At 44.8% G+C, this 18000-nt stretch overlaps 1 protein-coding gene across 6 annotated transcripts in view; it reads right to left on the minus strand.

Moving 5' to 3' along the window:
* Positions 1 to 18000, minus strand: part of ST8SIA2 (ST8 alpha-N-acetyl-neuraminide alpha-2,8-sialyltransferase 2) — a 359528-nt gene that overhangs the window by 51579 nt on the left and 289949 nt on the right. For all 6 annotated transcript variants that reach the window (XR_011030249.1, XR_011030250.1, XM_068275151.1 and 3 more), the window contains one exon: positions 15629 to 15922. Coding sequence is in view for 4 of the 6 variants with exons in the window: in XM_068275151.1 (XP_068131252.1) it covers positions 15629 to 15922 (294 nt within the window). In the remaining 2 variants the exon portion in view is untranslated. The remainder of the gene's footprint in view (positions 1 to 15628; positions 15923 to 18000) is intronic.

The raw sequence follows: 18000 nt of genomic DNA on the forward strand, positions 1-18000 counted from the left end.
TTAAAGTGGAGCTGAACATGCATTGCTTACAATACACATTCAGCTAGGACACAAGTACTGGAAGAAGGAATGTTAACATTAAAGAGGAACTGCAGCCTAAACAAACATACTGTCTTTAAGTTACATTAGTTATGTTAATTAAAATAGATAGGTAATAAAATCTCTTACCCACCCTGTTTTAAAAGAACAGGCAAATGTTTGATTTCATGAGGGCAGCCATCTTTTTGGTTGAAAGGAGGTGACAGGGAGCATGAGACACAGTTCCAACTGTCCTGTGTCCTGATCACCCCTCCCAGTTGCTAGGCAATGAGAACAGCAACATCAGACATCCCATTATGCTTTGCACAACATCAGGGGAAAAATGCCCAGGCAGTTTTCTTTGATGGGGTGGAGCTTAGCTAAAAATGCAGCTAAAAATGATGCTTTGGTAAGAAAAACAAAGTTCTGATGCTGTGAAACTGTTAAAGAAACACCAAGCCTTTTCAGTGTTGCTGAGTAGATTTTTAGTCTGGAGGTTCACTTTAACCTAGAAAAAAATACTCACCTTACTTCCTCTAGGCTCCACCCTCTTGTCATCACATTACAGCTACCATGGGTATGTGGCAGGTAAGCCATTTGTCCCCAACACACACATACATTATTAATTTAGTTGCCCGTCTTTGTACTTGTTCTTGTACGTTAATGTTCTTGCTATAGTGTGGTGCCCAAAATAGTGCCCGGAATTGTATTTGCTTTAGCTGCTGCTGCTTGGTATTGAATATGCGTGTTTAATTTTATTTGCTTTAGCTTTTGCTGCTTGGTATTCAGTGTTTAACTTGTTATCAACCAGTATTTCCAATTCCATCTCCAAGTCTGATGTTCCCAGCCATTTATCTTATATGTTGCTCTACCATTGGTATGTCCAAGGTGCATGACCTTACATTTACCTACATTAAATTTAATCTGCCATTAGACTGCCCATATAGCCATGCTGCTGAGATCATGTTGTAAAATGTCACTATCCTGCTTAGTGTTTATAATTCTGCATAATTTTGTATCATCTGCAAAGATGTCAACATTACTTTGCATTCCATCCCCTAGATTACTAATGAATTTATTAAAAAAGGATTGGACCTAGTACTGACCCTTGCGAGACCCCACTACTAACAGTTTCCCATTTTGAATATGACTCATTTCCCACCACTCTTTACCTTTTGCCCCTTAACCAGTTCTCTAGTCAGAAAAACACATTTTCTCCTAGTCCCTGTATCCTCAGCTTCTGCACCAGGCTATTGTGGGGAACAGTGTCAAATAGTACAATACATTGATAACTTTCCCAAGATCATAACACTTAATGTCCCCAGAGGAGCTCACATTCTAATACCATAGTCATAGTCTAATGTCAATTTTTTTGCAGAACCAGTTAACTTGCATATCGTTCTGGCGGTGCTTACTTGGACACAGGAAAAAACTGAAGGGTGGTTCTCCATGCGCTAGGCATTGTAGGGGGATATAACAAATATATTTCTCTATGGAATTACACCCAAATTACATTGATTTAGGAGAAACTCCCCCGTGCCGCTATAGCTGTAATTAACATTACCGTCTATGGTGGCACCAAAGTAAGGTGCTACACGGTGCCATGCAGGTGCCAAGATGACTTGACTAAAGTTACCTTATCAGCAGGGCCGGAGCTACCATAGAAAAAAACGGGCAATTGCCCCAGGGCCTCAGAGCCTGCAGGGGCCCCCAAGTTGTCCCTCCCCATCTTAACTGTTGCTCCCCAGGGACTCTGCAGAGTCTGTTAAGTTGGGAGGTGATTGGGGGAGGTTCAGCAGCCAGCTCAGGGGCCCAGGAGGGACATTTGGCTGCAACAAAGGGCCTCTAATGACGTTTTTTGGTCGGGGGTGTCTGTTGGGGGGCCCCCAGGCTAATTTTGCCCTAGGGCTCAATTGTTACTTGAACCAGCCCTGCTTATCAGTATGTTTTTGGGATGTGGGAGGAAAAGGAGGGTTAACTAGGTTCAGATAAGTGCTTCAGAAAATAGCATTACTCTGTGACTGAATTAGTCAAAGAGCTCAGAGAAGCTCTTTTGCATAGATAACACCGGAAGTTTCTTAACTCTTCCTATACTGGAAAACAATATGAGACTCATGTCTGTGCTACAGATGTTTCTTAGCTATAATACACATACAAATCACTATCTCTTAGCTATACTACACATACAAATCACTATCTCCTAAGTTTATTTTCACTTTAGATTCCCTTTAAAAAGGAATGAAATGGTAGCCCTTGTTTCCATCTTATAGTCACTACAGTTTACCGTTAAATGAAACCTGAAGTAGAGCTGCCAATTCTATTTAAAATGCTGTTTGCCTAGCTTTCTTTACCAATCAAGTACCACTTAGCTTGAACAGGTAAGCATATCAGAAGGTCTTAAAGGACCACTATAGCACTATAGCAAAAAAATAGTAACATTTAAACCACGGTATATGTGTACACATATTTATGTATAAGAATTACATTTCTCAAAGAGTAAAATGCACTATAAATTACTTGTCTTCTATGTTGCTGTTGCTGGCAGTAGGCAGTGCAAATCTGACAGATTTGACACCTTTTGGTCTAGTCCATCTCCTTATGGGAATTCTCAGTATCTCCTTTATTTTTTAACAACATAAATCTCTATAATGGATATATAATGCATACATGCCACCCAATCTCCCTTCTTTCTGTCTTGCAAACTATTTAGTTAGTTGGACTGAGTAATTGCTGTTCAGTAAGTGCTTTTAAAAATAAAGAAAACCCTGAGAATCCCCATGAGGAAATGGACGATAACCTATTGTGACAGTAACATGGAAAATAAATGAATTCAAAATACATTTTACTCTGGAAAAAAATCTACATTTTATACATATGCATACACATGCATTTTTTTCCACAATAGTGGTCCTTTAACCCTTTAGCAGCCACATATAGTAAAACTAAATTTGCAGGGCCACATTTTTTTCTGCCACTGGGGTAGGGTGCCTTTCGCAGTCTAGCAGGCTATGCAGAGAGCAGTAGGGAGCTGTCAAATCGACCTGTCCGGACACTGGATCGGCTTCTTCTCTTCATCCACCCGTGGCGCTGCACTCCTGACATCATCTTCTGATTGGAGCCCAGAGGATGGTGTCAGCATTGCAGCGCCGCCTGGTGGTGGCAGAAGGATTATGGAAGAGACTCTTTCTTCAGCGGGTGGTGCTGTAACACAGACACTATCCTCTGGGTTTCGATCACATCATATCATGTGATCGGGACTCAGAAGCTGATGCCAGGAGTGCAGTGCCACAGGTGGAGAAGAGGAAACCCGCTCCTGCCGTCTGGAACAGCTCCCTGCACCTGCTCTGCATGGCTAAATTAGGCAGCCCAAGATTTGCCAGCTGAGGATGCCCTGCCCTAAGTTATCTCCCATAAGATAATATGAGCAGGGCTGATAAGAGGTTAACCGCTGTGTGTGCGACTCCCTCCCGAAGCCAAAGGTTCAGCATGACAACCAAGCATAGAGGTTGCAGCTCCCATATTTCTTTCATTGCATATTTCTTTTAACATGATGTTTTACAGTGCTGTGAAAGGTGCATTGGAAATACAGTACTGACAGTAAAGAACATTATACTTTGTTCAGCTTTGTAGACAAGACTGTGAAATTCATTGACTCTCTGGATACGGGAGGCTCTCAGCCGTGCACAGCACTCCCAAGACTGTATGGTTCTGATCCAAGGCTAGCATGAATCCCATTATCATCAGGAGTAGGACTGAGACCACAGAGCTGGGATTACGAACACACTTGTTTAAAAGAAGCTTATTACAGCAGAGCAGCTCCAGAGATGAAGGCATGTCAGCAGCAATCTCAAGGATCTCATGGTTCCATTTATTTATTTTTTTCATTTACAGCAAAGGGAATAAATAACTTCACCTCTAAAGAGAACTAAGACCTCATCTAATGGTCTTCAATACCTCAGTAGTCACCTGCCGGTGCACACATTTAGTTGCATTGCAAAGAAAAGCACAGAAATCAAACAATTGCTGGCCTGTAGCGCCTGCACTAAAGCCATCTAATTCCACAATCTCCCAACCCACAGCCTTTATTTTGCAAACTATACTTAGAGCTATTTATGAGTCCGCTACAAACAAGTGCCACACGGAACAGCATTTCCTGCTTGCAGTCTATATGTCAGCTTGCTTACAGTCTCGCTGATTTGGTTTCATTAGCCATTGTGTTCCAGTGGGAAAATGTGTGCTAAATGATGCACTTACTTTGAATAACACTAGCAAATTATATTCCTATTGCAAGTCCAAGAAAAGCACTGGGTAGATATACCAAGGCATATGTGAACCTTTACAAGCTATAATGCTGCTATTCACGCAAGGAAAGACCTGGCCTTATTGATCATTCAGCACGTGCTTTCAGTCGCAACACCTGTCCACTGATCTGCCATTAAAGATTCTAATTTCCAAACTAAATGATAGTGTACGATATGGAGATCACGTGAGACTGCTCAATGTTGAGAAGGCAGAAGTAATTCTCATTTTCCAAGGACAACATGGCATAGCAAACTGATAGAAGTGTTTTTTCTGTGTGTTCATTCTTTGGATTTGACATTTGACTTTGGTTGCTATGGGTTACGTTATTATTATTATTGATTTATACAGTGCCAGCATCTTCCGTGGCACTGTAAAACAGCATACAGGTTATTGTAACGATTGGGGAATTTTTTCCGTGGTCAGCGCACAAGATGCACGCTGACACTGCGGAAATCCTCCAGAAGCGTGTAAAATAACAGAACCCAGCTATGGTGCTATGCACCTGTAGAGGGAAATTCCCACCAGCAGATGGAGCTGTGGAGTGCAGAGGAATAAACCCTCTGCACTGCCACAGATGCCAGCAGGGAATTGTACGAGGTGAAGCAATATAGGGCAAGATAGCCCTTGGAGAGAGAGAGAGAGCACAGAGACAGAATGTATGTGTGTCCACCAATCTAGTCGCCACCCGGCGACGGTGAACACACAACAACGAAAACCAAGTGGGAACGCAATTGCCAGTAATACAGAGCAAAGGAACAGAATAAAGACAGAACTGATTACAAATAGTAATCCAACACACAGGAGCAGACAGGACTAACTACACGCGGTCACCACACGTTAAGCGCAATAGCGACAAAGCGCGTGCGCGGCACGGTCGCCACACGAGAAGCACAATAGCGACAAAGCGTACCAACCCTGAATAACCAAAGAAGCACGAAAACAAAAAAGAGAACGCGAACGCTTGCTAAACGGTTACCTCACCGAGACGACAGCAAGCGTTCGTTCCAGGCAGACAGACAGATGGAGCAGCCAGTAGCAACCGCTGCTCTGGCTACACTCCCAGACAGGGTACAGAAGGAACCACCGCCTCTACCGCTAGGGAGAATGCGATCCCAACAGACAGAACGATTTCTTGTCGACCGCCGCTGGCGACAAGACAATCGCAACAGATAGACAGAACAAAGCAATACAGGTAACAAACAACCTGACTTTGCTAACAGGAATGCTAGGGCACTCCCCAGGAACTACTCTAAGATAGCAATATTTGCAAACAATAAGCAAAGGGCTGAGACTCCAGGTAAGTTAGCAGGAACAAACCATCATGACCAGCAAGGAATTCTGGGAGGAAATGGTTTTTATACTGCAAGCCATCAGAGGAAGCAGCTAAGCAATTTGCATGACAAGTGGATGCAAATTCCTCCCCAGAACAGCAACTCTGCAGCTTGCAGAGTGGAGACAGGTCTCTTTTCCAGGGACCTGCAGCACTCAGACCTAACAAATGGTCAAAAAGATGTCTGCCTGTGCAGACAGCAGAGCAGATCATTACAGTACCCCCCCTCTAGGGACAGCTTCCAGACGTCCCTCAAAACTGATATTTTCAACAAAACAGACTGACTGAACACTCACGAAGATCGGGTCAGCCTGACAAGGCCCAATTCCAGAGTCAATCCTCCCGAAACCGAACTCATCGGAAGCAGAAGCCACCGAAACATGCCCATCAGTACTACAAGCCTCAGCGTAACACCCATCAGAACTGCGAGTGCCAGAGAAGAACCCATCAAAACTCTCCGAGCAATACCCACCACCTTCCAGGGACGGTCCGAAAACACCAAATCTACCACAATACCTATTCGAAGTGTCCCTATCAAGACAGAAGCCACTGTTGATCCCATACAAGGTACCGAAAAAAATTTCTCCCAGAATCTCCCAGAACACTTTGAAGCTCCATAGAGATCCCAAAAGGCCAGAATGCTCATTAGGCTCACATGGAGAACTATCAAGAACCCCTATGGAACCCATGACAATTCCAGATTCAGAATTACCAGGACAAGCATCAAGATCAGGGCTTTCAGGGACCACATCTGGGCATGCAGATAGGCAGGCACTATCAGAACATGTCTCCACCAAGGAAGCATCTGAGCATGCTGGTAACTGAGACACACTTGGGCATTCTGGCTCACAGAGTGCATCGGGGTACACTAGCACAAGAGAAACCTCAGGACATGTCGAGGAACTGCAAACGTCAGAGTCCGTCACGACAAGACCAAAACCAGGACCGGGCAGAAGATCATCACGAGTAGTGGTCACAAGTACTGGTCTTTCAAAAGAAGACTTGGACTCAGATTTAGAAGTCTCTGTGACTGTAATTGTATCTACCAAAAACTCATCATTGACTACGCATGACTGAAGCTCCACAAGAGCTGCAAAGGTAGTCAGCACAACAGCAATACCCACTGAAGTGGGCAATACCCCAGAAAGACCTGGGGGGCAGGAGGCATCTCCTAAAAGTTCTGCGCCCTTTGGGAGGAACCTCGAGACCTCCAAAACATAAAACAAAACCTCAGGAGCATAATTTCCCAAGTTTTTCCACAAAGTCATCAAGGATTCTGAACTATCCATGTTACAGGGCAAAACATCAAATACATCTTGCGGACAGGGCAAATGTCCCAGGGATGATTCTACAATATGCTGAGACTGAATTTCATCTTCAAGAACAGGATGCACAGGAATATCTACTGGAACGAACACTGACTCCCTGACTCTAATCTCACTGCACGCAGAATCCTGCATAGCAGTCAAACTAGACTGCAATTCCAAACTGGCAGAAGGACAGGTGAGAGTGGTTGCAATACCTGAACGAGCCTCTAGGTTTACTTTAGGAGATTTTATGCAAGGCAGCATTGACTCATCCAGAGTACAGGGTGGAGAGTCCGTACTTTCTTCAGAACGGTCCCTCAGAGGGGCTTACAATCTAGTCCCTACCATAGTCATATGTCTATGTATGTATCGTGTAGTGTATGTATTTTTTGAGATTTTACACTATATACACGTAGGGTGTGAGAATCTGCTCAGCTGCCTGTGCAGACAGGCAGCGTTTTGACCACTGTTCACGTCTGCATTCTGCAGGTCTCTTTAAGAGAGACTTTCTGTCAGTTTTGCAGCTTGTGTTGCTGAGGGATTTGCATACATTAGTCATGCAAATCCGTTACCTGCCTTCTTTTGATGACTGGCACTATAAAAGCATTCTGCTCCCAGAATGCTTTGCTGGACATTTCCCTTCCATGGTCTGTTCCTGATGGACACTGCTGGAGTGTCAGCCATTGCTATCTAGTATAGTTAATTCCTGGGGGTTGCTTTAGGCTCCCCTTCTAGCCCAGTCAGGTTGTATTATCTGTTTTGCCTGTTCCGTCTGTCTTGTGTTTGGATCGCACAAGCCCTAGCGTTAGCGGCTGTGGATCCTTCTGATTGAGTCTGGAGTGTAGGTTGGAACAGCGGTTGTTTCTGCCTACCTCATCTGTTCTGTCTGCCGTGTGTTTGGATCGCACTCGCCCTAGCGCTAGTGCTGGGGATCCTTCTGTTCTGTCTCCTGGGATCACGCTAGCTACTTTTCGCTAGCGCTGGGGATCCTTCTGTTCTGTCTTCTGGGATCGCACTAGCCACTTTTCGCTAGCGCTGGGGATCCTTCTGTTCTGCTACTCTGTCTCCTGGGATCGCGCTAGCTACTTTTCGCTAGCGCTGGGGATCCTTCTGTTCTGTCTTCTGGGATCGCGCTAGCCACTTTTAGCTAGCGCTGGGGATCCTTCTGTCGCTTGTCCCTGTTTTCGTGTGTCTGTCTTGTCTGCTGCGCTTGCTGGAGGCTCGGTGAGGTAACCGTTAAGCAAGCGCTCGCGTCCTCTGTTTCATGTTTGTCTGTTAATGGTTAGTTAGGCGTGCTTGTCTCTATCGTGCTTATCACGTGGAGACCGCGCATAACCGCGTGCACTGTTGCGAATGAGTGCGGTGTTCGCGGTTAGCTAGCATTTGTTATTTTCCGTATCTCCTTATTGTATTATTTGCTGTGCCTTTGCTACTCTCGTGCTCCGCCTTGCTGTAACCTTGTGTCACGTCTGGCGATCGCACCTCTCGCGATCGCGTTCCTGCTTCTTATCTGCTGTGGTGTGTGCACAGTCGCGGGTTGGCGACTAATTTTATGCACACACACACAATCTGTCTCTGTGCCCACTCTCAATCGCTTCTCTTGCGATTGCGTTTCTTCCCTTCATACAATTCCTGTCTGGCGTGTGTGGTAGGGCAGAGGAGCTGTTCCTCTGCACTCCACAGCTCCACCTGCCGACAGGAATTTCCCTCTGCAGGTGCATAGCACCTAGCCTGGGTGTCCTCAATAATACGCTTGTGGAGGAAATCCGCCGCGTCAGCGCACGTCTGGTGCGCTGACCACGGAGACGATTCCGCAATCGTTACAGAATGTCCAGCCAAACCAAAATTCCCAGGGCAGAGGGAACCTTCGATTTTGTTCAGATGTCATTGCCTGAGGCAAAGGCATATGTGGATCCTATTATAGGTAGGATCGCACACTACATTAAAGCAGTTAAAAAGTCTGTCCTCGTTCCTGACCCCAACCCATATGGAGATTACCTAGATACTGGGTTGTTTGAACCGCCATTTGCCTCATGGGAGATTGGGGCCTTGTTGGAAGAGTTTGATTTCGATTGGAAAGCCTTTTGCGATTTTTATATCGCAAAGAGCGCGGATGACCTGAATGATTGTCTCGACACTATGTACCTTTTGATCGATTCTGATGAATGTGATGAGTGTGATGTGGATCTGGTGATTTATGTGTGGCAGACTATTTTGGACGAATTGCACACACACCAACCAATTATTTCCAATAAAGAGACACCATTGTCACATGATTATTCCTGTCTTTCTGGGGTAAAGCAAGTGAGTTTGGACACTGTGCGACCTGAAACGAATGGGTGTGCCTCGACTGTGGACACCTGCGTGAATTCTGATGGAGTTTCTCCCGTTTGTTTAGAGGTTAAATCTGTGCGATCTGATGCCTGTTTCTCAGATGTTCCTGTCGATTGTGATCGGCGTGAGTGTGTCAGTTTTGTCAATGATTTGTGGGATCCCTTGTCATGTAAAAACAGATCTTCTTCTCTCAGTACTACTTTAAGATCCTCCATCTATGATCTTGCTATGGGGAAAATTCCCAAACTATGCAGTTTCAAGAGTAAAATTAATATGATTCCTCATGTTGTTGCCACAACTTCCCCTAACATTGTTCAGTATGAATGCTCAGACCTAGTCAGGTGTGAATGGGAGCCCCCGTTCCAGAAAAAACAGCTTGAAGCGTTGTCGTATGAATTGGAGAACGATTCAGAGTCGTTTTGTGAGTACTACATTGCCAGAAGTGAATCTGTCTTGAGAGCATGTATAAGTTATGCTTCCGCCTTAAGAGAAAAAGAGGGGTGTGAATTTGACTTTGTGAGTCCGCTGATTTGTATGTGGAAAATGATTCTGAATGAATTACGTGTACATAATTCAGGTGACGTTTGTAAAGGTACATTGTCAGCTGGCGTTTCTGAGATCCAGCAATCCAGCCTGGAGACCTCAGAATCCCTGTCTTTGGAGTGTTCGGTTTCGCAACCTAAAGCGATTGTGGATTCGCAAATTTTGCGTTCTGTCTCCTCGGAATCGACATCGTTAGCCGAGTCTAAGAATGAGACAGCACTTTGGTTTTGTGAACCTGATACTGAAGCACCTTTGCTCTGTCCAGAGAAGATGTCTCTGAGCCTGCCCTGTATCATGAATAAAGACATTATGTCCACTCGCATTGACATTTGCGAGTCTGATTCTGAAGTAAGTACTGACTCTCCACCCAGTAATCTGGATGAGTCAATATTACCTTGTTTAAAATCTCCTGCAGTGTCCCTAGAGGCTCGTCTATGTATTGCAACCATTGTTACCTGTTTCTCTGCTATTTTGGAATTGCAGTCTGGTTTGACTGCTATGGAGGAATTTCCCTGCAATGAAACGAAACTCAGAAGGCCAGAGTTAGTTTCACTAGATATTTCTGTGTATTCCTGTCCTAATGATGAAATTCAGTCTCAGTTTATGGTGGAACCTTCCCTAGGACATCTGCCCGGTTCAGAAAATAAAGTTCAAGCTTTGCCCTGTAACACGGATAGTTCAGAATCCTTCTTAGGAAACTTGAAAAAGGATGTTCGTGAGGTCCTGTCTGACCTCCTGGAGATCTCCGAGTTCCGCCCAAGGGGTGCAGAACTTGTAGGAGACGTCTCCTGCCCCCCAAGTCCTTCTGAGGTGTTGCCCTCTTCAGTAGGCATTGCAGCCTTGCTGGCTACCTTTTCAGCTCTGATGGAGCTTCACGCCTGTGTAGTCAATGATGATATTATTGTCACAGAAATTTCTGAATTTGTATCCGAGTCTTCTTTTGAAAGTCCAGTGCCTGTGACGTTCACTCATGATGATTCTCTGCCCGGTACTAGTTTTGGTCTTGTCGTGCTGGACTCTGAGGTTGGCAGTTCCCCGACATGTCCTGAGGTTTCTCCTGTGCTGGTGTACCCCAGTGTGCTCTGTGACCCAGAAAGCCCAAGTGTGCCTCGGTTACCAGCGTACTCAGATGCTTCCTCGGTGGAGACATGCTCTGATATGGCCTGCCTGCTTGCATGCCCAGAAGTGGTCCCTGAAAGTCTTGATCTTGATGGGTGTCCTCGTAATTCTGAATCCGGAAATGTCATTGGTTCCATGGGGGTTCTTGGTAATTCTCCATGTGAGCCTGGTGATTGTTCTACCCTCTTGGGATCTCTGTGGAGCTTCAAAAGGTTCTGGGAGATTCCGGGAGAGATTTTGCTTGGTACCCTGGATAAGATCAACGGTGGCTTTTGTGTTGTAAGGGACACTTCGAACAGGTATTGTGGCAGGTTTGGTATTTTCGGACGCTCCTTGGAAGGTGGTGGGTATTGTCTGGAGGGTGTCGATGGCTTCTTCTCTGGCGTTCACAGTCCTGATGGGTGTTATACTGAGACTGGTAGTACTGATGGGCATGTTTCGGTGGCTTCTGTTTCCGATGAGGTCGGTTTCGGGTGGACTGACTCTGGAATTGGACCTTGTCGGGCTGCCCCGACCTTCATGAGTCTTCTGTTAGAATGGTTTGGAGATATCAGTTTTGAGGGTCGTCTGGAATTCGACCCTAGAAGGGGGGGTACTGTGAGAATCTGCTCAGCTGCCTGTGCAGACAGGCAGCGTTTTGACCACTGTTCACGTCTGCATTCTGCAGGTCTCTTTAAGAGAGACTTTCTGTCAGTTTTGCAGCTTGTGTTGCTGAGGGATTTGCATACATTAGTCATGCAAATCCGTTACCTGCCTTCTTTTGATGACTGGCACTATAAAAGCATTCTGCTCCCAGAATGCTTTGCTGGACATTTCCCTTCCATGGTCTGTTCCTGATGGACACTGCTGGAGTGTCAGCCATTGCTATCTAGTATAGTTAATTCCTGGGGGTTGCTTTAGGCTCCCCTTCTAGCCCAGTCAGGTTGTATTATCTGTTTTGCCTGTTCCGTCTGTCTTGTGTTTGGATCGCACAAGCCCTAGCGTTAGCGGCTGTGGATCCTTCTGATTGAGTCTGGAGTGTAGGTTGGAACAGCGGTTGTTTCTGCCTACCTCATCTGTTCTGTCTGCCGTGTGTTTGGATCGCACTCGCCCTAGCGCTAGTGCTGGGGATCCTTCTGTTCTGTCTCCTGGGATCACGCTAGCTACTTTTCGCTAGCGCTGGGGATCCTTCTGTTCTGTCTTCTGGGATCGCACTAGCCACTTTTCGCTAGCGCTGGGGATCTTTCTGTTCTGCTACTCTGTCTCCTGGGATCGCGCTAGTTACTTTTCGCTAGCGCTGGGGATCCTTCTGTTCTGTCTTCTGGGATCGCGCTAGCCACTTTTAGCTAGCGCTGGGGATCCTTCTGTCGCTTGTCCCTGTTTTCGTGTGTCTGTCTTGTCTGCTGCGCTTGCTGGAGGCTCGGTGAGGTAACCGTTAAGCAAGCGCTCGCGTCCTCTGTTTCATGTTTGTCTGTTAATGGTTAGTTAGGCGTGCTTGTCTCTATTGTGCTTATCACGTGGAGACCGCGCATAACCGCGTGCACTGTTGCGAATGAGTGCGGTGTTCGCGGTTAGCTAGCATTTGTTATTTTCCGTATCTCCTTATTGTATTATTTGCTGTGCCTTTGCTACTCTCGTGCTCCGCCTTGCTGTAACCTTGTGTCACGTCTGGCGATCGCACCTCTCGCGATCGCGTTCCTGCTTCTTATCTGCTGTGGTGTGTGCACAGTCGCGGGTTGGCGACTAATTTTATGCACACACACACAATCTGTCTCTGTGCCCACTCTCAATCGCTTCTCTTGCGATTGCGTTTCTTCCCTTCATACAATTCCTGTCTGGCGTGTGTGGTAGGGCAGAGGAGCTGTTCCTCTGCACTCCACAGCTCCACCTGCCGACAGGAATTTCCCTCTGCAGGTGCATAGCACCTAGCCTGGGTGTCCTCAATAATACGCTTGTGGAGGAAATCCGCCGCGTCAGCGCACGTCTGGTGCGCTGACCACGGAGACGATTCCGCAATCGTTACATAGGGCCCTATCCAATTTACCCTTTTCCCTAAGTTTTTTCCTGGGTGATATTTTCACCTAGTCCTAGAAGAAAACTTAAAGAGAACCCGTACTGAGTTAAAATATTTAAAATAAACACACAAGGTAACTTCAAATGAACACTACATAGTTACCTTGCCATCAGTTCCTCTCTGAAGCTCACCATTTTCTTCTGACAATAATCCCTTCCAGTTCTGACAATATTTTGTCAGATCTGAAATATATCAGTTGCTGTCAGTAAAATATCAGTTGATGTCAGTTATAGCTTAGGGGAAAACTGATGTACCAGGTAATGTTCATGTTTCCCTATGGCTCAAGTGGGCGATGTTACAGTTTAACTGTGTGCTGACCAGAAAGCTGTTATGGGTAATGGCCATTTTCAAAATGGAGGACGGAAAATTCCCTTGATCACAGTGAACAAACAGGACGCGGGACAGGAGAAAGACACTGAGGAGTAGACTACATGGAAGGTAAGTATGACTTGTGTATGCTTATTTTGACTTTTAATTTTCAGTTCAGGGTTTCTTTAAGAGAAAAAGCGATAGATAGATAGATAGATAGATAGATACATAGCAGCATTTTGTTCTGTTTAGTTTATTTCATGCCTGCCAGCACTGAAGATACTGACCTGTAGGCTCATGGAGCATCGGACAACATGAACAAATTAATAATTTCCTGATCTATTTTTTATTTTTTAACTTCTAACGTTGCTATGTCTTGATTGATTCCCCCCCCCCCCCCCTACTACTATCGTTCAGTGAAGTTGCTCTTCAAGCACTGTACGTATGTCCAACTATAAGCTTACCTTACAGTGCAGAGGGACAACATAATGCTGAGTCCTCATCCTGGCCTCACTCTCTATAAAAATGAAGGGCCTGGGCACACTGTCACGTTCAGGCCTGGGGCACACTAGCAGCCTTTTCTAAGCGCTTGTGATTTGAAAAGCTCTTGCTAATGTAATGCTATCATGGATTTTTTTTTTAAATTGCATCCCTCAAGTGGGGTCACATACATAGCATTTCATTAGCAAGAGCTTTTCTAATCACAGGCACATAGAAAAACGCTCCTAGTGTGCCCCAGGCCTGACTGCCACAATGATTTCAGCAACGTGAATTAGTGTGCAATACCCAGGGACATCAGACTGCACTGTCTGATGGGTACACTTTTTCACTGTGCAACAGTGTGTACTGACAATGCACTAAAAATGAGCTCCTTTTTTGAACAAGTACCTATAGCTGTATCCTGATTTTAAACTTTTGCAAATAAAGAGCTATATTTTTACTAATCGGTGGTACTGACCCACTTATAGATTGGATTTGAATAGTATCCCCTGGTGCATGAATACTTTGGATCTTAACACATCTAATGCATTTCTTCCTTTGGGTGCTTGCAATACACTGTTTTGAATGCACTGCCCCATGCATTTTGAGCAATTTTGAGTTGTATTTATTAAGTCATCCATTTGAGTGTTCCCACTAATGCATTGAAATCCAGAATGCACTGAAAATACTTTATGAACCATGAACAGTACACCAAGATTGGCAACTGAAGCTCTAGCAATTGTGAACTATGCTGGTTCAAAAGGTAATAGTTACTGCAAGTGTAAAAAACATAATGTCATAAGAATGACATAAAGAGACCAGCAAACCCAGATGCAATTGATGCTTAGACCAATAGAAAATGTCCAGGCATGTTTCATGGCTAGAGGGCAACTTAATCAGAGAATCAATGAGAAGTTAAAGCTACAAATGTGAAAATGTACTGCAGTATAAGGCTCAGAGACAGAAGTCTTTAGGTATTGCTTCAAGCTAAACAACATAGTGGATATATAAAGACCACCATTGGCTGCAGTAGAGTGAGGGTGAAAGTCATCATGCCAAGTAAATTGACGCATCTCACAGCAATAAGGGAGTCATAAAAGTTTTAAAGCAAGCCAAAACTAGCACTGTATATGCATGACTTCCCTTTCCCCTCTACATTGCAATAACACATCTATCCAAGCAGTCTTATAGTACAGCTGCTCAATGGACCCTCCTGTGAATAGTCAGACCTTGTCTACAGCTTGGACCATCATTTTTATCTGTAGACTGTTTAACCCTTTAACCTTTTCTGAAAAGTATTATCTACATTTACGCAATGACTGCAGTAGAATAAAAAAATTCAGATAATAATTAATTCTTATCCCCAGAAACTGTTGTCAAAAACCGATTGGTTTAACATACTACTTTGACTCTACATTTAAGGTGCATACATTACAGAAAACTACAATATAAGGTTGGTAGAAACATGCAACAAACATTTAATTTCTGACAACTCCATTCAGTTGCTTCAGACTATATGTCATATAAGTTCGGATTTTGAAAATATCTCTTAAACTACAAGAACAATATAGTGTGGCCACCTCAAAAAACAGTTTATATATATGTATAACGTTTTTTATTTGAATTTGAGATCCACACAGTTGGTTCTTATTTTTCACATTTTAGGCAAAGAGTGTTTACAAATTATATGTTGATGTTTCTACCTGGATACTTGTGTGATATTTTTGACCATGTTACCACACAACTTGTGCCTAACCTTAATTATGCTTTTTGTATGCATTAATATCTCTCAATAAAACTTATTGATGGAAAAAGGTACAAAAAAAATCTTACCCCCGGACTGCATGGAGGAGACGGAGGGAAGGGTAGGCTGTGTGAACTTTAATGTGATGTTTGATAATTAGGTCATTCACCCATTCTACGCGCTCTTCACCACCTTTGGCCATGAATGCTGGGATCCACAGGATACTTTCATTCAAACTTTTTAAGCGCTGCAAAAATTTCTCTTTCCAGGTATCATTGACAAGATCCTCAAAAGCACGTTGTACCACTGAGGGGTTCATGGTTACAAGATGTGTCTTTGTGCCAACATCCTTGGCATATTCTTCCACTGGAGCAAGATTACACCTACAAAACAACAAAGAACAAACATGCTTATTGAGGAATAAGTGCAGAGTAACCCATATCATGACCTATTTATATAGGCATGGATGAGAAGATAGTGTAGGAAGTGTACAATGCTTCTCAGTCAATGCCATCCTGATGCCTCCAAACATCTTATTCCAGATAACAAAGTTACTTTAGGACCCTTCCACACTGAAAATGGTGATCGCGATTATGGTGCACTGTGATTTTCAGTTCATGTCAAGTGAGCATTTTAGCGCAATTCACGGGTGAGTTCTGTGTTAGACATTGCGTTTCCGAATGTGAAAACAAAGAAAAAAAGCTGTGGGAACTTTTTTTAAATGGGAAATCACTTTGCAAATTGCATAGCTCTGTTATTGCTATGCAATTAGCGTGTGCTTCCATAGACTTGACACGAACGCAAATGCAGGAAAACTGCACCAGGCACCGCGATTGCGTTTTGATGGAAATCACAATGCACCACTGAAGAAGGCGCAACTCAGTCTGTATTTTATCTCCAGTATCCTTTCAATTAGCAAAGCGCAGGTGCTTTAAAAATTGGATTGCATGCAGTGTGGAAGGTCCTTTAGGCTTAGGAAGCAAAACCACACCAAGGCCACTCACAATGCTTAGGTCAAATGAAGCAAGCCTCCATGTTTGACCATTAAGAGCTTTTGACTCTGCAACTATCATGTTTTCCAATAGAAAGATCCTGATATATAACACATAAAAGTTCCCACAGGCTTACAAAATATGACACAGTCACTGCTGCAGTCAATGATAACATATATTGTTGTTTCAGGTCCAAAAAATTTAAAGGACAACTGACCTGGGATGGATATGGAAGCTGACATATTTATTTCCTTTTAAACAATACCAGTTGCCTGGCTGTCCTGGTGATCTTTCATGTATCAGTATTGTTTGAATAACCAACCTGAAACAAGCATGCGGCAAATCCAATCAAACTTAGTCTATGACTAAAAGTATTATAGACAAAATATCAGCAGGACAGCCAGGCAATGTGCAATGTGCACAGCTTATGCTAGTATGTGTATGGTGCACATGGATATACTTTGTAGCAGGGATGGTCGTAGTCAGCCAACTTCGCTACGCTGGAACTACGCGTAGTTTTACGCAATTACGCTTCGCCAAACTACGGCTTCGAAATCAAATATTCGCTTCATATGCATTTCATAGACTACGCATTAAAATACGCAATTACGCGTAGTGTGAAGCGTATTGTATGTGGATTTTACGCATTAATTCCTTTTTAAATGACTGTACAGGGAACTCTTCTATGCGTACATTCCCCTTTCAAATGCGTAAATTTGTAAGCAAACAATCGCATGCGGAAATTTAGACACTAACGCATTTGTAGTTCACTACGCAATACACATGTTAACTAGTGTTGGGCGAACAGTGTTCGCCACTGTTCGGGTTCTGCAGAACATCACCCTGTTCGGGTGATGTTCGAGTTCGGCCGAACACCTGGTGGTGTTCGGCCAAACTGTTCGCGTTCGCCCGAACTGCCAAATTACTAGCCGAACAGGGCCCCTGTTCGGCCGAACAGGGCCCTGTTCGACCGAATACGGCCCCCCTATGGGGTCGCAGGCATAAGGGGGGAGCATGCCCCGATCGCGGGGGGGGTCGGAAATTCCCCCCACCCCCTCCGCTAGCGCTCCCCCCTCTGCCCGCTTCCCCATACAAAAGTTGCAAGAAGTACCTGTGTCCGGGTGGTAGTGGGTGGCTGTCTGGCTGGCAGTGGGCGGCACTATGCAGTGACTAAATGAGGAGGAGGAGTCCGGAGAGTGACGCGTTGAGGGAGGCCGGGCAGCGGGCGGTTCAGCAGTACTACTGCTGAACCGCCCGCTGCCCGGCCTCCCTCAACGCGTCACTCTCCGGACTCCTCCTCCTCATTTAGTCACTGCATAGTGCCGCCCACTGCCAGCCAGACAGCCACCCACTACCACCCGGACACAGGTACTTCTTGCAACTTTTGTATGGGGAAGCGGGCAGAGGGGGGAGCGCTAGCGGAGGGGGTGGGGGGAATTTCCGACCCCCCCCGCGATCGGGGCATGCTC

Source organism: Hyperolius riggenbachi, chromosome 3 (genome assembly GCF_040937935.1).
Source record: "Hyperolius riggenbachi isolate aHypRig1 chromosome 3, aHypRig1.pri, whole genome shotgun sequence".
Lineage (NCBI taxonomy): Eukaryota > Metazoa > Chordata > Amphibia > Anura > Hyperoliidae > Hyperolius > Hyperolius riggenbachi.